The sequence below is a fragment of the Loxodonta africana genome, chromosome 4, assembly GCF_030014295.1.
Source record: "Loxodonta africana isolate mLoxAfr1 chromosome 4, mLoxAfr1.hap2, whole genome shotgun sequence".
NCBI lineage: Eukaryota > Metazoa > Chordata > Mammalia > Proboscidea > Elephantidae > Loxodonta > Loxodonta africana.
In genome coordinates, this window is record NC_087345.1 from 177680109 (window position 1) to 177702184 (window position 22076).

The window sequence follows — 22076 nt, forward strand, 5'->3', positions numbered from 1 at the left end:
GGTTATGCAGCAAATCAATACATCGCCCTGTGTTCTGCTTCTTCCCAAATTTCCTAGGCCAGTGCTGTGTAAAGAATACATACTCAATAAACACTTCATTAATTTAACAAATATTTATTGAGCAGACAGTGTACTAAGAACAGGCAATATAATGGTGATCAAGACGGGCACCATGGAGCACACTTAATTAAACTGTAATGAGTCTTACAAAGGAAATTTTTAGCAACACAGAATTATTCATTAAATGCCATGGTCTCAGTACAGAAACAGACAGTATAGCATGGAGCCTAGATAAAGGTCCATGCAAATGTGGGAACTTTGTAAATAACAAAAGTGGCATCACAAATCAGTACTGAAATAATGAACTAGAAAGTGATACTGGAAAAAGAAACTCTCCATATGGCAAACAGTACAGATGGGTGCCTATCTCAGACCTCACACACACACATACAAATCAATTTCAGAAGGATTCAAGACCTAAATAAATATATCTATCTGTCTCTATCTATCTATATATATGTACAACCAAGGAGATTATCTTTATCACTCTGAAGTAATGAAAGACTTCTTAAACAAGACCAAAAAGCTCAAACCATAAAGGAGAAAGCTGATAAGTTTTACTATATAATAATTAAAACTGTAAGATAAAAGATACTCTAAGTAAAGTTGAGACAACTGGCGGATTGTGAGAAAATACTGTAACATATATAACAGACAAAAGATCAATAGTCAGAATATATACGAAGAATACCAATTTGTTAAGAAAAAGACAACCCAGTAGAAATTGGGAAAAGGATATGAATAGACAATTCACAGAAGAAAATTGCTCAATTAACATCTTAATCAGACCACTTGTCCACTAAATAATATACTAAGAAGTTTTATCCATTTTCAGCCTTATACTAGTGTTGCCATCACTGTTATTTATGGATAAGTCAATTTGTTTTTGAGACTCCCTCCTACCAACGTTCACCTACGATCTGAAAATCATGATGACCCAACATTAACTCCAAATGACTTACGCAGACATCTTATGAGTCTTAAGATAAATAAAAAATCTTGACACAAGTATATTTATTTCATGGTAAATCTTGGGTTTAATAAACTGTTTCCTCAGGAATACTTAATTTAAATGCTCACTCTGAATACCTTAAAACGTTACGCCGGCTGGGGAAAACTCAACTGTAATTAACTTATACATGTGGAATTCAAACAAGTTTGAGGCAACTCATTTTTTCATTCTCACGTACACTGATGGAAATAGACAAAAAAAAAGTTTTAAAAAGATGTATTCTTGAAGACAATTTTAATTAAAAAATCAAAAGAAAAACTGAACAGTGCCTAAATCTTTATTTTTCATAACCTACATTTTCAAATTAGACAGTTTTACACTGAATGACACAAAAGGAAACTTAAATTACCAAATAGTTTACATTTAAGCTTGATTCCAGTCTTAATGAAAAAAAGCGGAACAAAAACTAAAACCTTCAAGAAAACTTCCACATGACGCCCACATTTTGTGAATTGGCAGCTGTTAGCTCTTCTTAAATCTTCGATTGTCTGCTGCTTTCTGTGTAATAGGTTACAAAGCACGTAAAATCCATAACTATAGCCCAGTGAAGGGAGATACAAAGATAGGTACGCACCATTAGTCACCTGTTGCCCTTGTAAGCAATTGAACCAGTTTTTAAATGTAAACTGCAGAAACCTTGACAGATAATACAGCAACATAAAAGGTTTTTTGCCACCTGCTAGTGACAAACAGTGATGCAATTATAGGAGGGACTAATCAGAAACATCATGACATTAACTCTTAAAAAGCAACTATTCTACTTTAAATTCATTACTGGAGAAACACAGCCAGATTCTTATTCTTATATTTCCAAATAATAAGTATCATCACACAATTTTACAAGTTAAAATGTCATTTGTGATTGCTGTATCTCTGATTCTGTAACTTGAGATACTGCTGGGGGAAAGGGGAGAGTTAAATTTTAAAAAAATTTATGAAAGCCACATATTATTAGCTGTATGTAACACAGCAACAGTCTGCATGCTCCATTACAGCTTTCTATTGTGGTATCTCCCATTTTTTTGTGTGTGAGCAGAAAATCTCAAATAATATCAGAAAGGGTTTTTTTTTAATTATTATTATTTTGACATTATATAGATATTCAGCCTATCACCTTTGCTTAATTAAAAAGAATGCAAAAAAAAAAATCATATCAGAGCAAGGTTTCAACTCCTGATGCAACAGACTGTTGCTGGGTAAAGCCGTAATTACAGTGTATTGACCTAGTACAAACGGCAGCAGAATACATCAGAACAGCACAACACGCCCTGCTGGTCTCAATATATTACCTTACAATGTACCAGTCACTATAATGATCAGCTGTACACTGTTGCTACTATAAGTGACCACTTTTTTCTTTTTTTTCCTGTTTGCAGCTGTTGAGCTTTACACTTTCAGCCAACAGACAAAGCAAATAACTACAGCTGGCTTTATCCATACACAAACCAAGCTGCAATGTTCACTGCCTTCAGGGAAAAGGATTCATCATTATTAAAAACCAACACCTCAGCTCACTAGGATTTGTAACTCTGGTGATGACAACGGCTGACGACATCACGTTTCTTCTTCTAGCAAAGACGGCAACATTAGGAATTACTAGGTCTTAGAGCTCACCTTTCCAACTCTTTGTACAGTATTCATTAGTTGGGGGTTAAGAGATCAATTAATTCTGATTTTTTAGTCAGTGATTTGACAACTGCAAAGAAATAAACTCCCATGTTCCTTTACAGGTATTGGAAACAGATTAGCATGGCACATTTAAATAACGACAACGGCTCTGAAGGAAATGTGATCGTATGTATCAGGGTATGTTTTCCTCTGGCAGGTTAAATGATGCTTAGTTATGTATGATTTAATTAAGATAGTTTATTTCACTTTCATTTAAAATACTGCCAGTTTCTGCTTTCTACGTTATACTTCAAAATCCTCTCACATTAGATAAAATACACACTTTTTTAAAAGAGTATGAAAATCTTTGAAGGCTTTTAATAAGACTTCCCATTTCCCTTTTGCAGCGAAGAGGCAGAATCAGTTCCACACACCAGTATAAAAGAAAAAGGGGGGTGGGGAGGGAAACCCGAACAAAATGAAAATATTCAAACCACAACATTTAGTTTATCTACATTCAGCTCAACAGCAACAAGTATAATATATCAATAATTTTTTATCAGATTTTTCTCTTTAGGGTACCTTTTTAATATGTTCTGATTATTTACAACTGTACAAGCAAAGCACACACTTCCAAGTGCACATATTTAATACAGTATTGACTATTTGCATTTACAGGATTTTTCAACAATCTGAAAAAAGATCAACTGTTTAAGATCTTTAAGGTATATTACAAAACCTACTGCTAGTTCCTGTACTACAGTCTGCTTACTCAGTAACACTAGCAACAATAGATCTACACAGTAACTGAGTAACTGTATCCCACTCATGCCAACCCAGGGGGCCGGTCTCCAGTAACTCTAAGCTGTCTTATACAAAAGTTAAGGCAAAGTCATTTTCAAGTTTAAATAAAATTCAAGTCTTTAAATATTGGATGGAAATAATTTTTTTTAAAAAAACAAAAAACAACTCATTCTTGTTAAATAACATTTTGTGGAATAAACTGTATGGTTACAATTAGCAGGAGATATTCTTATTTTAACGTCTGCTGCTTAGAATACTTACAGAAAAATTTAGGCATTTTAAAACAAAATAATTTATATTTAACTTTATTAGAAACTTGCTAAATTTAGTGCATCCTTGTTCTTCAGAAGCGTAGCACTTCCAGAAGTGAATCAATGAGAAACCTCATCTTGGAGGTAAAGAGAGCAGGAATTTTCATCCTCCACCACCCAGAAAGGGGGGAAAAAACCACAAACACCATTCCCTCACGATTATATAACTTTGAAATCCATGTGCCAATGCAGAGGTACAGAAGACGTCAACACAGAGCTGACTAAAATATGGACTCTTTCAAAGAGTACTTGGGGGAAACGATGACAGGAATCTATACAGAGCATGAGCACTAAAACCACAAAGTACGTGGAGACTCTCTTTTATCACCTTCCTTGCCAGCACAAAAGTGTGCCAACTCACAAGTTATGAAAACGACATTATGGTACAATTTTGTGGTAACATGTCAATGGGCAAGAAAGTTTATATTTTCATTTAAATTCTATTAACAATGTGCTTTGAATTTATTTTACATAAAAGCCATTTGAAACTGGAGTGAGAAGCTGGTTACTTGCTTGCAGTACATGAAAACTCAAATGTTTCAGGTCTCTCTATGGTGCTCTCTGCAGGTTCATTTTGCTCAGAAGACCAAAAAGAAAAGTTATATTAAAAAAATATACATTCTACAATTACTTGTTAACAGTTTAAGTGGAAAGTACAGTTCTTTTGCCAGTGCCACAACCTAGTAACATTCACCCCTTTCCCAAGGTCACATTTACCAGTGTAATCTTGCACTCACAATGCCAGCTGTCATCAGTGCTCATCAGTCTGCGGACATTTTAAAGATATGTAATTGCAAACCAGTTATTTAAAAAAAAAATGAAGTAGCATAGTTCCGCTTAATTTAGAAAATCTCACTGTATTAGCTTGCATTCATAGCCATATGGAGGCTTAATAAAAAATACCAATTTGTAGGGATAAATGCATATTCTGTCCTGAAAAAAATAAGACTTATGCATCACCTCCAGTTAAGCACCAACCTAAAATAAGGTTTATATTAATTAAATCCTGAAAAATAGGTTTTTTTCACGAAGGGGAAAATGTGACTCATAGAAGAAAAATAACTTGTAGGCATTTCATATGCCTCACATATACTGCAAGCTCCTAACCAGCAACTCATTCTCTGTACTGCGTGGGAACAGTGTTTCATTTGTGGTTAAACAGAATTCTTTTGCAACCCCTCCCAACATACAATTTTCACTGAGGAGACTTGGGAGGTGTATTCTGTTCTCTATTTAAACGCTTCCCAACAGCTGGAGGAGAGGATCTGCGCCCCAACTGCCTCCTCTGATCTTTGGGTTGTCCTGGATTTGACTTCAGGGGAGGGGGTTCTCTGTATCTCTCCATTGCTTCAGTGAGTTTCTTTTCTTCTTTCCCACAACCGACAGTGTTTGGCTTTTGTTCTTTTTGGGGTTGCAACGGGGAAGAAGGAGGCTCTTTACTTGTTCTCTGACAAATCTCTGCGTAGCTAGGTTTCCGCAATTCCTGGGCAACAGACAAAATGTTGGAAATACATGCATAAAATGATCTCTCCACTGATGACACGGGAAAATGAAGTACACATGAGACAAAAGTAAAAAACAAATTCAATTTTAACTAAATTTTCCTATTCATAAGGGTTTTCCCCAGAAGCACAACTCCAAGATACTCTAGAAATACGTTTTAAGAATGAATAAAATCAGAAAACGTTTAGAGATTAAATAGTGGTGACTGAACTCTTTGCAACATTTAATATTTAAACATTCTTGAGCTCTATGGAAGCCTAAAAAGAAGCCCGAGGAAACAAAAAAGATAACCTAGAAAATGATCCAAAGCAAACATACACCGTTTTCTTACCCCACACATCCTTCGAAACATAACACCAGTCAATACAATCGCAGATCTCCTGTGAGTGCTCAATAAAAGGTAGCTATTCGTTATACGGAAACCCTGGTGGCAGAGTGGTTAAGAGCTATGGCTGCTAAACCAAAGGGCTGGCAGTTCACATACACCACTGCTCCTTGGAAACCCTATGGGGCAACTCTACTCTGTCCTATAGGGTTGCTAAGAGTCAGAATTGACTCAATGGCAGTGGGTTTCGTTTTTTTTTTTTTTTGGTTTAATCATTATACAGAGCCCTGGTGGTGCAGTGGTTAAGAGGTACAGCTGCTAACCAAAAGGTCGGCAGTTCAAACCCATCAGCCACTCCTTGGAAACCCTAAGGGGCAGTTCTGCTCTGTCCTATAGCGTCACTATGAGTCAAAATTGACTTGATGGCAACTTTTTTTTCCCCTTAATCATTGTACAAAAAAACTTTAAGAGAATCTTTGGATGAGTAAAATATGAAGGCTAAATAACAAAAGAAACGGGGAAAATTTTAAAACATTTCACCTACAAAAACCATCTTTAATTTTAACCTATATAAAGACTCAACCTTATGGATAATCAAGGTTTAAATCCCAAATCAAAATCTCACCTAAATATCAAATTGAGGACAATATCAAAAGATTAAAAAAAAAAAAAAAGCTTCATTTACCAAAAGAGGGAGATTACCAGAAAGGAAAAATAACTGGAATTTAAATCTGCTGGAATCAATAGGGTCGCTATGAGTCAGAATTGACTCGACGGCAGTGGGTGGGTGTGTGGAATCAATAGAATTGGAGGAAGAAATACATACAGAGATTTAAAAAAAAAAAATTAGTAAAAGAACGGAAACACTTTAGAAGCACTATAGCACACAGTATATAAAGATGTAATCTGTGCCTACAACATAAAACGGAGGCAGGCCTGTATAGAAAGAGAATTTTTTCTAGTGATGTTAAGGTGGTATCAATTCAAACTAGGTTGGTATGAATTAGTTAGGTGTAATTTCCATGGCAACCACAAGGAAAATATCTTAATAATTTACACAAAAGAAAATGAAGAGAATCAAAATGGTTCACAACAAAAAACCAACTAAACACAAAAGAAGGCAGTATGGGAGGAAACGTGGGACAAAAAAGGTAGAAGACATAGAGAACACAAATAGCTAGAAGTTAGCAGAAGTAAGTTGCTCCTTATCAGTAATTACTACACAGTCAAGGGATTATTTTCAGTCATAAAGAGAAATAATTCATGCTACAACATGAATCCCCCATGTGTCTGTCAAGTGTGTTGTACCGTGGGGGCTTGCGTGTTGCTGTAATGCTAGAAGCTATGCCACTGGTATTCAGATACCAGCAGGGCCATCCATGGAAGACAGGTTTCAGCTGAGCTTCCAGGCTAAGACAGACTAGGAAGAAGGGCCCGGCAGTCTACTTCTCAAAAGCATTAGCCAGTGAAAACCTTATGAATAGCAGCGGAACATCATCTGATACAGTGCTGGAAGATCAGCCCCCCAGGTTGGAAGGCACTCAAAAGATGACTGGGGAAGAGCTGCCTACCCAAAGTAGAAAAAAAAAAAAAAATTTTTTTTAGAGCCAACCTTAATGATGTGGACTGAGTAAAGCTTTCAGGACTTTCATTTGCTGATCTGGCATGACTCAAAATGAGGAGAAACAGCTGCAAACATCCATTAATAATCAGAAACTGGAATGTAAGAAGTATGAATCTAGGCAAATTGGAAATTGTCAAAAATGAAATGGAACACATAAACATCGATATCCTAGGCATTAGTGAGCTGAAATGGACTGGTATCAGCCATTCTGAGTCGGACAATCATATAGTCTACTATGCTGGGAATGATAACTTGAAGAGGAACGGTGTTGCATTCATCGTCAAAAACAACGTTTTAAGATCTATCCCCGAAGTACAACGCTGTCAGTGACAGGATAATATCCATACGCCTACAAGGAAGACAAGTTAATACGAGTATTATTCAAATTTACGCACCAACCACTAGGGCCAAAGATGAAGAAAGAGAAGATTTTAATCAGCTGCTGCAGTCTGAAATTGATTGAACATGCTATCAAGATGCATTCATAATTACTGGGGATTGGAATGTGAAAGTTGGAAACAAAGAAGAAGGATCAGTAATTGGAAAATATGGCCTTGGTAACAGAAACACTGGAGATCAAATGATAGAACTTTTCAAGACCAACGACTTCTTCATTGCAAATCTTTTTTTTCACCAATATAAACGGCGACTATACACATGGACCTCACCAGACGGAACACACAGAAATCAAACTGACTACATCTGTGGAAAGAGATGATGGAAAAGCTCATTATCATCAGTTAGAACAAGGCCAGGGGCCGACTGTGGAACAGACCATCAATTGCTCATATGCAAGTTCAAGCTGAAACTGAAGAAAATCAAAGCAAGTCCACGAGAGCCAAAATATGACCTTGAGTATATCCCACCTGAAGAACAGATTTGACGCATTGAACACTAGTGACCGAAGACCAGACGAGTTGTGGGATGACATCAAGGACATTATCCATGAAGAAAGCAAGAGGTCATTGGAAAGACAGGAAAGAAAAAAAGACCAAGATGGATGTCAGAGGAGACTCTGAAACTTGCTCTTGAACATCAGGCAGCTAAAGCAAAAGGAAGAACTGATGAAGTAAAAGAACTGAACAGAAGATTTCAAAGGGCCTCTCGAGAAGACAAAGTAAAGTATTATAATGACATGTGCAAGGAGCTGGAGATGGAAAACCACAAAGGAAGAACATGCTTGGCGTTTCTCAAGCTGAAAGAACTGAAGAAAAAATTCAAGCCTCGAGTTGCAATGGTGAAGGATTCTATGGGGAAAATATTAAACAACACAGGAAGCATCAAAAGAAAATGGAAGGAATACACAGAGTCATTATACCAAAAAGATTTAGTCGATATTGAACCATTTCAAGAGGTGGCATATGATCAGGAACCGATGGTACTGAAGGAAGAAATCCAAGCTGCTCTGAAGGCATTGGCGAAGGCTCCAGGAATTGATGGAATATTAACTGAGATGTTTCCACAAACAGATGCAGCACTGGTGGTGCTCACTCGTCTATGCCAAGAAATATGGAAGACAGCTTCCTGGCCAACTGACTGGAAGAGATCCATATTTATGCCTATTCCCAAGAAAGGTGATCCAACCGAATGTGGAAATTATAGAACAATATCATTTATATCACACGCAAGCAAAATTTTGCTGAAGATCATTCAAAAACGGCTGCAGCAGTATATCGACAGGGAACTGCCAGAAATTCGGGCCGGTTTCAGAAGAGGACGTGGAGCCAGGGATATCATTGGTGACGTCAGATGGATCCTCGCTGAAAGCAGAGAATACCAGAAGGATGTTTACCTGTGTTTTATTGACTATGCAAAGGCATTCAACTGTGTGGATCACAACAAACTATGGATAACACTGTGAAGAATGGGAATTCCAGGACACTTAATTGTGCTCATGAGGAACCTTTACATAGATCAAGAGGCAGTTGTTTGTACAGAACAAGGGGATACTGATTGGTTTAAAGTCAGGAAAGGTGTGCGTCAGGGTTGTATTCTTTCACCATACTTATTCAATCTGTATGCTGAACAAATAATACGAGAAGCAGGACTATATGAAGAAGAACGGGGCATCAGGATTGGAGAAAGACTCATTAACAACCTGCATTATGCAGATGACACAACCTTGCTTGCTGAAAGTGAAGAGGACTTGAAGCACTTACTATTGAAGATCAAAGACTACAGCCTGCAGTATGGATTACACCTCAACATAAAGAAAACAAAAATCCTCACAACTGGACCAATGAGCAACATCATGATAAACGGAGAAAAGATTGAAATTGTCAAGGATTTCATTTTACTTGGATCCACAATCAACAGCCATGGAAGCTGCAGTCGAGAAATCAACAGACGCATTGCATTGGGCAAATCTGCTGCAAAGGACCTCTTCAAAGTGTTGAAGAGCAAAGATGTCACCCTGAAGACTAAGGTGTGCCTGACCCAAGCCATGGTATTTTCAATCGCATCATATGTATGTGAAAGCTGGACAATGAATAAGGAGGACTGAAGAAGAGCTGACACCTTTGAATTGTTGTTTTGGCGAAGAATATTGAATATACCATGGACTGCCAAAAGAACGAACAAAGCTATCTTGGAAGAAGTGCAGCCAGAATGCTCCTTAGAGGCAAGGATGGCGAGACTGCGTCTTACATACTTTGGACATGTTGTCAGAAGGGATCAGTCCCTGGAGAAGGACATCATGCTTGGCAGAGTACAGGGTCAGCGGAAAAGAGGAAGACCCTCAACAAGGTGGATTAACACAGTGGCTGCAACAATGAGCTCAAGCATAACAACGACTGTAAGGATGGCGCAGGACCGGGCAGTGTTTCGTTCTGTTGTGCATAAGGTCGTTATGAGTCGGAACCGACTCGATGGCACCTAACACCACCACAACATGAATGAACCTTGAAGATGCTGCTTAAGCAGACACCAAAGGACAAATATTGTATGATCTCAACTCATAAGAACTATTAGAATAAGCAAATGCACAGACACAAAAGTAGACTGCTGGTTACCAGGGGTTGGGGGAAAGGAAGAATGGGGAATTATTCCTTAATTGATACTTTTTATCTATTCCAGGTGATGAAAAAGTTTTGGAGGTGGATGGTGGTGGTTGTACAACACTGGGAATGTAATGAAAGTCACTGAATTGGACATTTACAAACGGTCGGAGTGGCAAGTTTTGTGTTATATATATTTTACCACAATAAAATTAAAACAAAACACTGTACCTCTAAAAAACAAAAAACAACAGTGTAGAAGAAACGATCTATTTTGACTCTTATAAAGATAACTGAAGGATAATTAGGACTGAGAGTAGTGCTATCCCATCTTATTTTATTATTTCCTATATTCAGCTATTATTTTTTATATTTAATTTTTATTATAAACATGACACACAGTAAATGCTTAACTGATCACAAAGTCTATAAAAGAACAGGAATTAGAATCTTGTTCTATGGTTATAATAATGAGAAACAGAGTACTCGGTTAAAAATTATTAGCAAATGCTCATGGTATTTTGTACAGAAACCAACACATACATACATACATACATACACACACACACACCCCATCGAATTAGATTTTATTAAAAATCAGCTGATACAGAAAGGAGAACTAGGTGTCTTTCTACCATCCCTGAGAGGATCTGGACTTAAAAGACAATGAGCAGCAGTTACGTACTGTGGCAACTCCATTCACTTGCACTGATTTACACGCAGTAGTAGTCAGAGCAGAAGAAAGTCTTTCCATACTTTGCGTTTCCCTCTGCTTTTCTACAACCTTGGAATCCCTGTGAAAATATCATCCAATATTTGAATCTCATCAACAGTGACAGATAATTAAAAATTAATAAACCCAAAGCACATGTGGAATATTACTACTTACTCAGGTAAATGGGCTGGGGAAGGAGATTGTTCATATGTTGCTGATACAGCACAAGAAACTGGCACTGAAGGCTCTCTGGGGATTACTGCAGGAATAGTGTTTGTACTTGCATCCACATTTAGGTTCTAAAAATTTACAATGTAACAGGTTTATGATACGGTAAAGATATACACATCAGATCTTTTTCAACATGATCTTATACATGGGCAAAAAAGACAAAGGTTTAACTAACACAAGTTTTGGAGATGTCCTCTTTGAGATCCGCAAAGCATGCTTCTTGTCTTTTTTTTTTTTTATTGGTGAAACAAAGTTTAGCTGATCTTGTCTAGTCTAGCTGAATGGAGCTGACAGTCAGGTATGTGCCTACATTTACCATACAAGAAGTCAGAATAGTAGCATTCACTATGGAAAAACTGCCAATTTCTAGCACACATCAGTGCAAAAGGACACACTCAGGGGAAGACATTCTTCTTTAGCAAAAATGTCAAAGAGATTCCAAGTTGGTCCTTTTGCCCATGGAGTTCTCAGCAAATATATAATCATTCTCATGCCTAGGGTCCTCTACTAGCGTCCATTATAGGTATTTGTAAGCTTGTTTTCTCATATTAAAAACATCTTATTCATCTTGGATACCCCAATGCCTAGCACAGCCTGGCACATGATTAGCACTCAAATATTATATAATTCCTAACACAACTAAAAAAAAAAAATTTTATTGGGCTTTAAGCGAATCTTTACAAATAAGTCAGTTTCTCATACAAAAATTTAAATATACCTTGCTATACACTCCTATTCTGGGTTATATACTCCTAATTGCTCTCTCCCTAATGAGACAGCCCGCTCCTTCCCTCTACTCTCTCTTTTTAGTGTCCATTCTGCCAGCTTCTAACCCCCTCTGCCCTTTCATCCCCCTCCAGATAGGAGATGCCAACACAGTCTCCTGTATCTACTTGATCCAAGAAGCTCATTCTTCACCAGCATCTTTTTCTATTCCATTGTCCAGTCCAATCTCTGTCTACTATTTGGCTTTGGGAATGGTTCCTGTCCTGGGTTAACAGAAGGTCTGAGGGCCTTGACCACCAGGGTCCATCTAGTCTCAGTCAGACCATTAAGTCTGGTCTTTTTATGAGAATTTGGCATCAGCATCCCACGGCTCTCCTGCTCCCTCAGGGGTTTTCTGCTGTGTTCCCTGTCAGGGCAGTCATCAGTTGTAGCCGGGCACCATCTAGTTCTTCTGGTCTCAGGATGATGTACTCTCTGGTTTATGTGGCCCTTTCTGTCTCTCGGGCTCGTAATTACCTTGTGTCCTTGGTGTTCTTCATTCTCCTTTGATCCAGGTGGGTTGAGACCAATTGATGCATCTTAGACGGCTGCTTGCTAGCGATTAAGACCCCAGACACCACTCTCCAAAGTGGTATGCAGAATGTTTTCTTAATAGATTTTTTTATGCCAACTGACTTGAGATATCCCCTGAAACCATGGTCCCCAGACCCCTGCCCCTACTACACTGGCCTTTGAAGCATTCAGTTTATTCAGGAAACTTCTTTGCTTTTGGTTTAGTCCAGTTGTGCTGACCTCTCCTGTATTGTTTTTCCCTTTACCTAAAGTAGTTCTTATCTACTATCTAATTAGTAAATATCCCTCTCTCTCCCTCCCCCTTCTCGTAACCATCAAAGTGTATTTTCTTCTCTGTTTGAACTATTTCTCAAGTTCTTGTAATAGTGGTCTTATACAATATTTGTCCGATTGCAACTAATTTCACTCAGCATAATGCCTTCCAGATTCCTCCATGTTATGAGATGTTTCACAGATTCATCACTGTTCTTTATCGATGCACAGTATTCCCTTGTGTGAATGTACCATAATTTATTTATCTACTCATCCACTGATGGGCACCTTGGTTGCTTCCGTCTTTTTGCTATTGTAAAAAGTGCTGCAATGAACATGGGTGTGCATATATCTGTTCATGTAAAAGCTCTTATTTCTCTAGGATATATTCCAAGGAGAGGGATTGCTGGATCCTATGGTAGTTCTATTTCTAGCTTTTTAAGGAAACACCAAATTGATTTCCAAACTGGCTGTACTGTTTTACATTCCCACCAGCAGTGTACAAGTGTTCCAGTCTCTCCACAACCACTCCAACATTTATTATTTGGTGATTTTTGGATTAATGCCAGCCTTGTTGAAGAGAGATGGAATCTCATTATAGTTTTGATTTGCATTTCTCTAACGGCTAATGATCATGAGCATTTCCTCCTGTGTCTCTCAGTTACCTGAATGTCTTCTTAAGTGAAATGTCTGTTCATATCTTTTGCCCATTTTTTAATTGAGTTGACTTTTTGTAGTTGAGTTTTTGCAGTACGATGTAGATTTTAAAGGTCAGGCGCTGATCAGAAATGTCATAGCTAAAAACTTTTTCCCAGTCTGTAGATAATTCTTTTACTCTTTCGGTGAAGTCTTTGGATGAGCATAGGTGTTTGATTTTTAGGAGCTCCCAGTTATCTAGTTTTCCTTCTGCATTATTAGTAATGTTTTGTATACTGTTTATGCCATGAATTAGGGCTCCTAACATTGTCCTTATTTTTTCTTCCATGATCTTTATCGTTTTAGATTTTGTATTTAGGTCTTTGATCCATTTTGAGTTAGTTTTTGTGCATGGTGTGAGGTACGGGTCTTGTTTCATTTTTTTGCAGATGGATATATAGATACGGCAGCACCATTTGTTAAAAAGACTCTTTTTCCCCGTTTAACTGATTTGGGGCCTTTGTCAAATATCAACTGCCCATATGTGGATGGATTTATGTCTGGATTCTCAATTCTGTTCCACTGGTCTATGTATCTGTTGTTTTACAAGTACCAGGCTGTTTTGACTCCTGTGGCAGTATAAAAACCACAATTAGGTAGAGTGAGGCTTCCCACTTCGTTCTTTTTCAGTAGTGCTTTACTTATCCAGGGCCTCTGTCCCTTCCATATGAAGTTGGTGATTTGTTTCTCCATCTCATTAAAAAAATGTCATTGGAATTTGGATTGGAATTGCATCAAATCTATAGATTGTTTTTGTTAGAAAAGACATTTTTGCAATGTTAAGTGTTCCTATCCACGAGCAAGGTATGTTTTTCCACTTATGTAGGTCTCATTTTGTTTCCTCAAATAGCGTCTTGTAGTTTTCTTTGTGTAAGTCTTTTACATCTCAGGTAATTTATTCCTAAGTATCCTAACACAATTCTTATCTAGGTTCACGAAACAACTGCTGGAAGCAGGTATATTAACTCCCATAATTTAAAAGATGAGGAAACTTAAGGCTTAGAATGCATAATTTATATCAAGGTCACAAGGTTACTCTAAGCCAGTGGTTTTCCCATGCACAGCTACTATTTCACACACATAATCGTCTTCACGTTGTGTGTAACTGTCTTCACATTTTTTATTACTTGTCATGTAATAATAACAATAGAAAGCAGTAAAGCAAATAATTGGTAATGAATGTATGTGTAAAAAGACAAAATCTTCTTAGAATATTCCACTTTTCAAAGTAGATAAATTCAGAAATGAAATGGAGCAGTGAACTGAGTGCAAAGCTTGAGGAAGAGAATGACAGGACCTTATCAGCACCATTTATATACATTTGGCCCTAGGCAGGGGCTAAGACCATAGACTCTGATGTGCCTGTTAGCCAAGAACAAGAACCTTTTATGACTATTGTACTCAGGTTGAAAGTAACTAGGTTGGTAGAAACTTGAGAATGACAAGCCCCTCCTTTTTTGTAAGTGTTCATTTAAATTCAGGATATGTTGAGTCTTAATCCAACTTTAGGAAACCCTGGTGCATGGTGGTTAAGAGCTACAGCTGGTAACCAAAAGGATGGCAGTTCGAATCCACCAGGCACTCCTTGGAAACCATACGGGGCAGTTCTACTCTATAGGGTCACTATGAGTCGGAATTGAGCCGACAGCAACGGGTTTGGGTTTTTTTAGGTTAATGCAACTTAACTGGGGCCCTGGTAGCGCAGTGGTTAGCATTTGGCTGCTAACCAAAAGGTCAGCAGTTCGAATCCACCAGCTGCTCCTTGGGAACCCCACAGGGCAGTTCCACTCTGTCCCGTAGGGTTGCTATTAGTCGGAATTGACTTGTTGACAACTGTTTTTTTTTTTTTTTTAATGCAACTTAAATGTAGATACGCTCGTACTCCATTAAAAGTCAGAGTTGTCATCAGAATAACAGCCTCTAAGATCTGTGTTTAAGTGCTATGGCTGCTAACCAAAGGGTTAGCAGTTTGAATCCGCCAGGCGCTTCTTGGAAACTCTACAGGGCAGTTCTACTCTGTCCTATAGGGTCGCTATGAGTCGGAATCAACTCGACGGCACTGGGGTTTTGGTTTTTAAGATCTTCAGCAGGTTTCTTCTGCCACTGTAGGTCCTTCCACGTCAATAAGGTAAGGGGGTTGAACTAAACAACTTCTAATAGTTCCTTCCCTTCCAGATCTAAAACCTGAGTGTAAAGTTGATATGTCTCTTTAGGTTAAAAAAGCTGCTGCAGATGCTCCACAGAGAGGCAGTGACAATCAGGCTCTGACTTTTTAAAAGTAGCAAGTCTTTTTTCAAAAGGACTTCTACACGGAAGTTCAACACGTAAAAAATAATAATTGCTGTAATTAAACCAGGGTTGAGGGCCTGCTGTTCTGCTCCTCTACCTACTCCCAAGGGGATTAAGATAGTTTGAAAACTTACATGATCTTTAAAGTGCATTAATTTTCCAATACCATTCTATAAGGAGTAGTAACTCAGAAATTGTTGTTTGAAAGTTTAAGATTCAAAATAGCATACAAGACATGCCAAATTTAATATGTGATTGTTAAGTTAAAAATAGGAGCAATATTCACCTACCAAAATGAAAAGAATTAAACACTTCACATGATACAGTAGCAAAATTGAATTTCAAACTTTGCTCTAGAGAACTGAGAAATTGTAGCATACATTGTAATAGCTCTCAACTCAGGCTATGGAAAGGTATCTTCTCCCATAATCCAGGTGGAGATTCTGAATTCATCAGATCTGGGGAGCAGTAGATTGGGTGGTGGTGGCTGTATTTGTATTTGAAAAAGGCACACAGGTGAGTATGATGCAGTCAAAGTCGAGAACTGCTAGGATGAGGGATGTATGCTACCATGAGACTCCTCGACAAGTTGTTCCTGGCACTCATGTGTCATTAAGAATCATTAATCATAATAATAACCATTAATAATATAAAAAGAAGACTGCTCCTTTTTACTTTCCAGAGCTGAAAAAATTAATCCTGGCAGTAAGGCAGATCCCTCCTTCAAGTCAATTACACTGGAATCCACAAGGAGTATCGGAAACAAACACCCTTTAATTTCTAAAGCTCTAAAGGTGGCTGATTCTTGAGATTATAATAGCTACACTGATTCCTGGGACTATAATAACTGCAGAGGGATGAAAGCAACTAGTTTGGTAGCCCATGGAGTTCAGCAAAAGTCATTAACGTTAAAGTTATTTTAGACTTCTTGCTACTCATGTCATGTCATGTAGACAGCAAGGTAACTAAAAGAGACTGCGGACTTGACAGCACAACAGTCCTAGGTTCAACTCTGACCTTACTACTCAAACTCTGTGTGACCTGTGCCTATCACTTAACCTCTAAGACTCACCTGTAAACCAAAGGTAATATTACGGACATCACAGGATTCTTCTGTGTATCAAAGAAAGAATGTATGCGAAGAGCTCGGCAAAGCACCTGGTATAAAATCAGTGCTTAGTAAATGTTAGTAATTATTAGACTTATACATCTTACCCTTTCTTTTGATGATCCTATTATCAAGCTGGACAGCCTGTTTTCAAACAAGTCCTCTGCCTTTAAACTGCCTACAGCTCCGGGTAAAGGAGGAAAGTTGGAGAGCCCTAATTCAAAGCTAGGAGATGGTGGCTTTGGTGGCGTCGGAGACTGAGTTTGACTCCTCTGTAAAAAAAACAAAACAAAACAATATTCCATAAAGTTAAGACAAATGTAAAAAGTCATTACAGTTTAAGAAATACATCAAAAGAATAAGGCAAGTAATCTTTTAAAGGGTTCTGATTTTCTCATCTGTCTGAAAACCATGTCTTTAAACAGATAATTCAACCACACAAACACTTCGTCACCTTATCAAAGGTTGTTTATTATGCAACCTCCCCCCTCATCCATCTAGAACAGAGCTGTAAAACAGAACTCTCAAGACTACTAATAGCCAAGATATATGTCACACATATAAGTGCCTTAATAAAATACAAATACTTTGCTCACAGAGCTCTTCATTACCATTAGACAAAAGTCAGAATAGCCTGAGTCTAAACAACAACCATACTAATCTCCAGACGATAATTTTGTATCATTACAACATAGTGTATGTTACAAACCAATAGTTATAATCTAAGTCATAAAGGAAATATTCAAAGAAAACAAACAAGCAAAAATACCACTCTCTCCATTCCCTACAATCTATGTAAGAAAATTTTACAAAGATTTCCATTAAAAAAAAGTTTAACAAAAAAGTGAGGCTCAGCTATCTGAACATTAACTTACTGTAACACTGTACAGTTTTAAATAATTATGTAGAAAAAAGGTATAACAGATTCTTAGTCTGATTTCAAGACAGTAAACTCAGCACAATAATATCAGTGTAATTTATAAGCCCAAAATCTCACAAGAAAGACAATAATATAATTTTATTTAAAAAACAGCAATCAAATTGCTATAGCAAGCAAAAGTTACTTTGTAAAAATCCAGTTCCTTGGTTGGAAGATACCAGAAACGGGAGGGGGAAATGAGTATATATTTAGGTATAATTCAAGTATTTTTAAAGCTGAGAATGTAGTTGGCTACTTTGATGAGGAAGCAACATTTCATGGGGTTTATCTAATTTGAAAGGGCCAACGTTTCCCAGAAATTAAAACCAACAGGAAGCTTACTCCCTATGTAGAGAAAATATGTCAAAGCTCAAATGAAAGCAGGTTAAATGGATCCGAGTTGACAAAAATTCCACTCTATATTTTGGACATCCATGCCTATTTCTCTACTTTATTCTGGTAGAGGTGCTTAATCTTGACTTAATTTTACCCAGTCATGCACCCTTAGACCTAAGCTTTCAGTTATTAACCACCAGGATATTGTAGGCTCTCTCTAATCTAGTATAATGAACATAATGATACTCAAAATAATCCAGTAAAGTTCTAAACTATGGCTAGACACTATGATTTCAAACAATCTCAAAGTATCTTTCATTTTAAACATCTGTATGTTTGTGAAGTAAACCCCTGTTTTCAGAAGGTAGGCATTTTTAGAAAAAGAATTTATAAAAATTTACTAAATCTTTATTCTTAGGGACAGAGGCAGGCAACAGCTGCTTAGACATAGGAGTTACAAAATAACAGAGCCTACAGACGGTATTTGATTCTGAAGGCAGTGTTTACATTTTTCTAAGAGTTGAATGGCTACAGGTGAAATATGAACACTGCTCCTGGTCCTATGGGCTCACTCAGGCCCAATCGCTCACATACTTATGTTACCTATCTGTAAATATTTAAAGTTATGAAAATTTCTTAGCCTCATACATGCAAGTGCAACAACAGGTATACTTTCTATATGAACCACACTCCTGACTTCCAAGTGGTTCACAAGTATGAACATACGAATCAGGAAAACAGAATGACACAGAAATGGCAATGGGAAAAAGTTGCACCTTTGAAGGTGACTTAGTGACCAATTAGAATAATTCATGCAGTGTACGTAACAATGCACGGCACATTTCCTAATAGATATTCAGATGGTAGTCTTGTTTAGTTCAAATGGTTACAAGGATTCAACAATTCCAAATGGAATCAACCAACATAAACTGCCTGATTAAAGGGCTATCCAAAAACTAGGCTAAAATGACAATTAAAAGTAGAATTCTGGTTGTTTATTCATTTACTACTAATTTGTATTTTCTAAGTTCTCAACAAGAAAAAAAAACTATCTTCTGTAATGAGAATGCATCTACACGATGGCTCAGAGGGCTGGGCCAAGAATTTCATTAAGGTTTTTTTTCTAGTTCTTCGAGTGTGGAATTCTACACCTGCAAGCTCACAAAATATACTTTTTTTTTTTATGTCTTCATGCACAAGCTTGTTTTCTCAACTCTGCCTAGGATATTTTCTCATCATTGCATGTTGAAAGTCCCATACCAACCTCCATTAAAACCCAACATAAATATTATCCCATGAGAAACTTTGTTTAATCAACCCAAGCAAAAGTGACCACCTCTCATGTATTTCAACTCACATAAACTTATTACATATTTTTAGGTTTGCCCTGACCATAAGTTACAGCAGAAGGCAATACTGCTTTGTACGTAGTGGGCACATAATAAAATATATCTGAATGAAAAATACTTCTGATGAACTAACTGCTATATGAGAGAAACTTATTCTGTTTGTTAAATCTAATGATTCCAGTTATTTTAAATTATGCTATAATGCAGTCCAGATAGAACTCATCTGGGCATATGCACATAAACTACAGTATGTGCAATAACATGTCCTCAGCTGTACTTATGATACAAGAAACTGGTTAGCAATTGATATTTCTAAAAACCTTACATCTTCTCCCCTTTAGACTAGCAAAAAATGTCAGTTATTACTTAATAGACATCACTTTAAAGGAAAAATTCTTATAAAATGCTCATCCATGTCTTAATCTCAATTCAATTGTTTGTTCAGTATAAATTAGATTTAAATGCCTTATAAAAATGACATATGTTTTGTGAACTCACTGTAAACTTGTCCTCTTTTTTCTTCCGATAGCCAAAAGAATTTTTCCTAGAGGAGTGGAAAGCAAAGAACTGTTAATTTTTCCCCATTTGGAATATTTTCACTGAGCATATATATGCATATACATCTTCAAAGAAAACTATCAATTCAGTCTTTATTATTTTGTGATCTTTCAAAGATGGCTTTTGATTCTAAAATCCCAATCTTAAGTATACGCAAAACAAAAAAAAATTTTTTTATTATCAAGGACTAATAGTGATGTCTACATAGGTAAAAAAAATACAGTAAAAGAATTGACTCGATAACTGTTCAAAATTTTTCTTAAGATATGATTATCTGAATATCCATTCATAGTTGGAATGACAAGATATATAAAATGTGATACTGAAAGACAAAAATTGGTAATGAAAATTTATTAAATGCTTCTTACCCAAATTGAAAGACCCAAAATAATCTATTCCACCCTCCCTTACTACCCCTCATCCTTATATGACTACTTCAATGGCTTACCCCTTACCATTAAAATCACATGAGGATTTCTAAACCCCAAGAACTTTCTATACCTACTTGGAAGCCTTATGAAAAGTGTTCTAAATTTCTACCCTACAAAATTACACCATCTGCAAGCAGTGCTGCCATGTCATGCACTGGAGTGCTCTGAACATAAAACACACACTTATTACGTGGCTACTTCATGTCACGCACTGAGGAGACAAAGACGGCTAAGATACTTTTCATTGCCCTTGAGGGGCTTACTGGGTCTAACGATCCACCTATTAATTTCAGTTTATGGTATTTGTTTTTATTTATTTATCCCTTTGTCACTGGAACTGAATGCAAAGACGTGCCCGAAGGCCTTGTATTATATAAGCTGGAAAGAAGTTTAGAAATAATCTTGACTAATTCCTTTATTTTACAGAAAACCAAAAACTAGTCTTGTCCAAGACGGTATAACTAATTAGAATGACAACTCAGCTGTCTGTGCCAAATAGGGCTGATATATGGATCCCTCAAATTCTTTGCCAAATAAGGATGGCATATGGAGCCTCTGACTAGTCCCTACAGAAGCACAAGGCAAAATGTTAGGATTCTGGAGCAAAGCCATGCCCTCTTCTGCAGGAAACAATTCTCCTTTTGAGAAACAGCTCTTGGCCTTCCATTGAGTACCCCCTAGTAGAGACTTAAGTGCTTGACTATGGGATATCAAGTGACCATAATACTTGAACTACCTATCATGAACTGGGCATTAAATCATAAAGCTGGGCAAATATAACAGCAATTCATCATTACATAGAAACAGTGTACACGAGATTGAGCTCAAACAGGTCTACATGACAGAAGTGACCTACAAGAACAGATAGCTCAGACTCCTGAACAACTAGTCCTGCTGCATTGCCTGCTTGCTCTCCATTCACACTAGGGCCTCATCAAGAGTCCCTTATCACCATCTGACTAAGGAGAAAAAATTTGGGACCTAGATTACAGATGGTTATGCACAATACGCTAGACTGCTACAGCATTACACCTCAACCAGGAGTGCTACTGAAAATCGGTGAAGAGAAATCTTCCCAGTGGACAGAACTTCAAGCAATACATTTGACTCTCTACTTTGTTTGGACTCAGATGGGGCTGAAAGTATGGATTCACAGTGATTCATAAAAAGGGGAGCTAAAAATCTGGTTAGATGTGAGGCTTGCAAAGGATAGGATTGAAAGACTGATGACAAGGAGTTCATGGGAAGAGGTATGTGGATGGGCATCTTGGAATGGACAGAGTGTGAAGATACTTGTATTGCTAGTGACTGCCAAAAGGCATTGACTACAGAAGAGAGCCTTAGAAGGCAGGTAAAAAGATACTGTGTTCAGCCTCTTTCTCCAGACACCCCAGGTATACAGTACCCACAAAATGAAGATGATGCTATGCATGGGCTCAACACCACGGACTTTGCTTCACCAAGGCTAACCTGTTTATCACTACCGATAGTGTCTAACCTAATTAATAGCAGTGACCAACACTGAAGCTGAATGCCAGCCATTCCTCATTTCTTGATTGGCAATACAGTATAGCAAAGTCAAGCCTATGGAATCCACTGATTTATCATGCATTCCATCAAACACTGACCTAGTAAAGGCTCAGTTACAAG

The 22076-nt window shown here is 37.4% G+C and overlaps 1 protein-coding gene across 5 annotated transcripts in view; it reads right to left on the reverse strand.

Moving 5' to 3' along the window:
- Window positions 1-1291: 1291 nt before the first annotated feature.
- The window catches only part of LARP4B (La ribonucleoprotein 4B), a 135747-nt gene continuing 114962 nt past the window's right edge, over window positions 1292-22076 (reverse strand). For all 5 annotated transcript variants that reach the window (XM_064285070.1, XM_010590611.3, XM_064285071.1 and 2 more), the window contains 5 exons: window positions 19936-19981; window positions 16941-17105; window positions 11133-11257; window positions 10929-11037; window positions 1292-5278 (listed from right to left, as the gene is read on the reverse strand). In XM_064285070.1, the coding sequence (XP_064141140.1) occupies window positions 4991-5278; window positions 10929-11037; window positions 11133-11257; window positions 16941-17105; window positions 19936-19981 (733 nt within the window). In that variant the 3' untranslated portion in view covers window positions 1292-4990. The remainder of the gene's footprint in view (window positions 5279-10928; window positions 11038-11132; window positions 11258-16940; window positions 17106-19935; window positions 19982-22076) is intronic.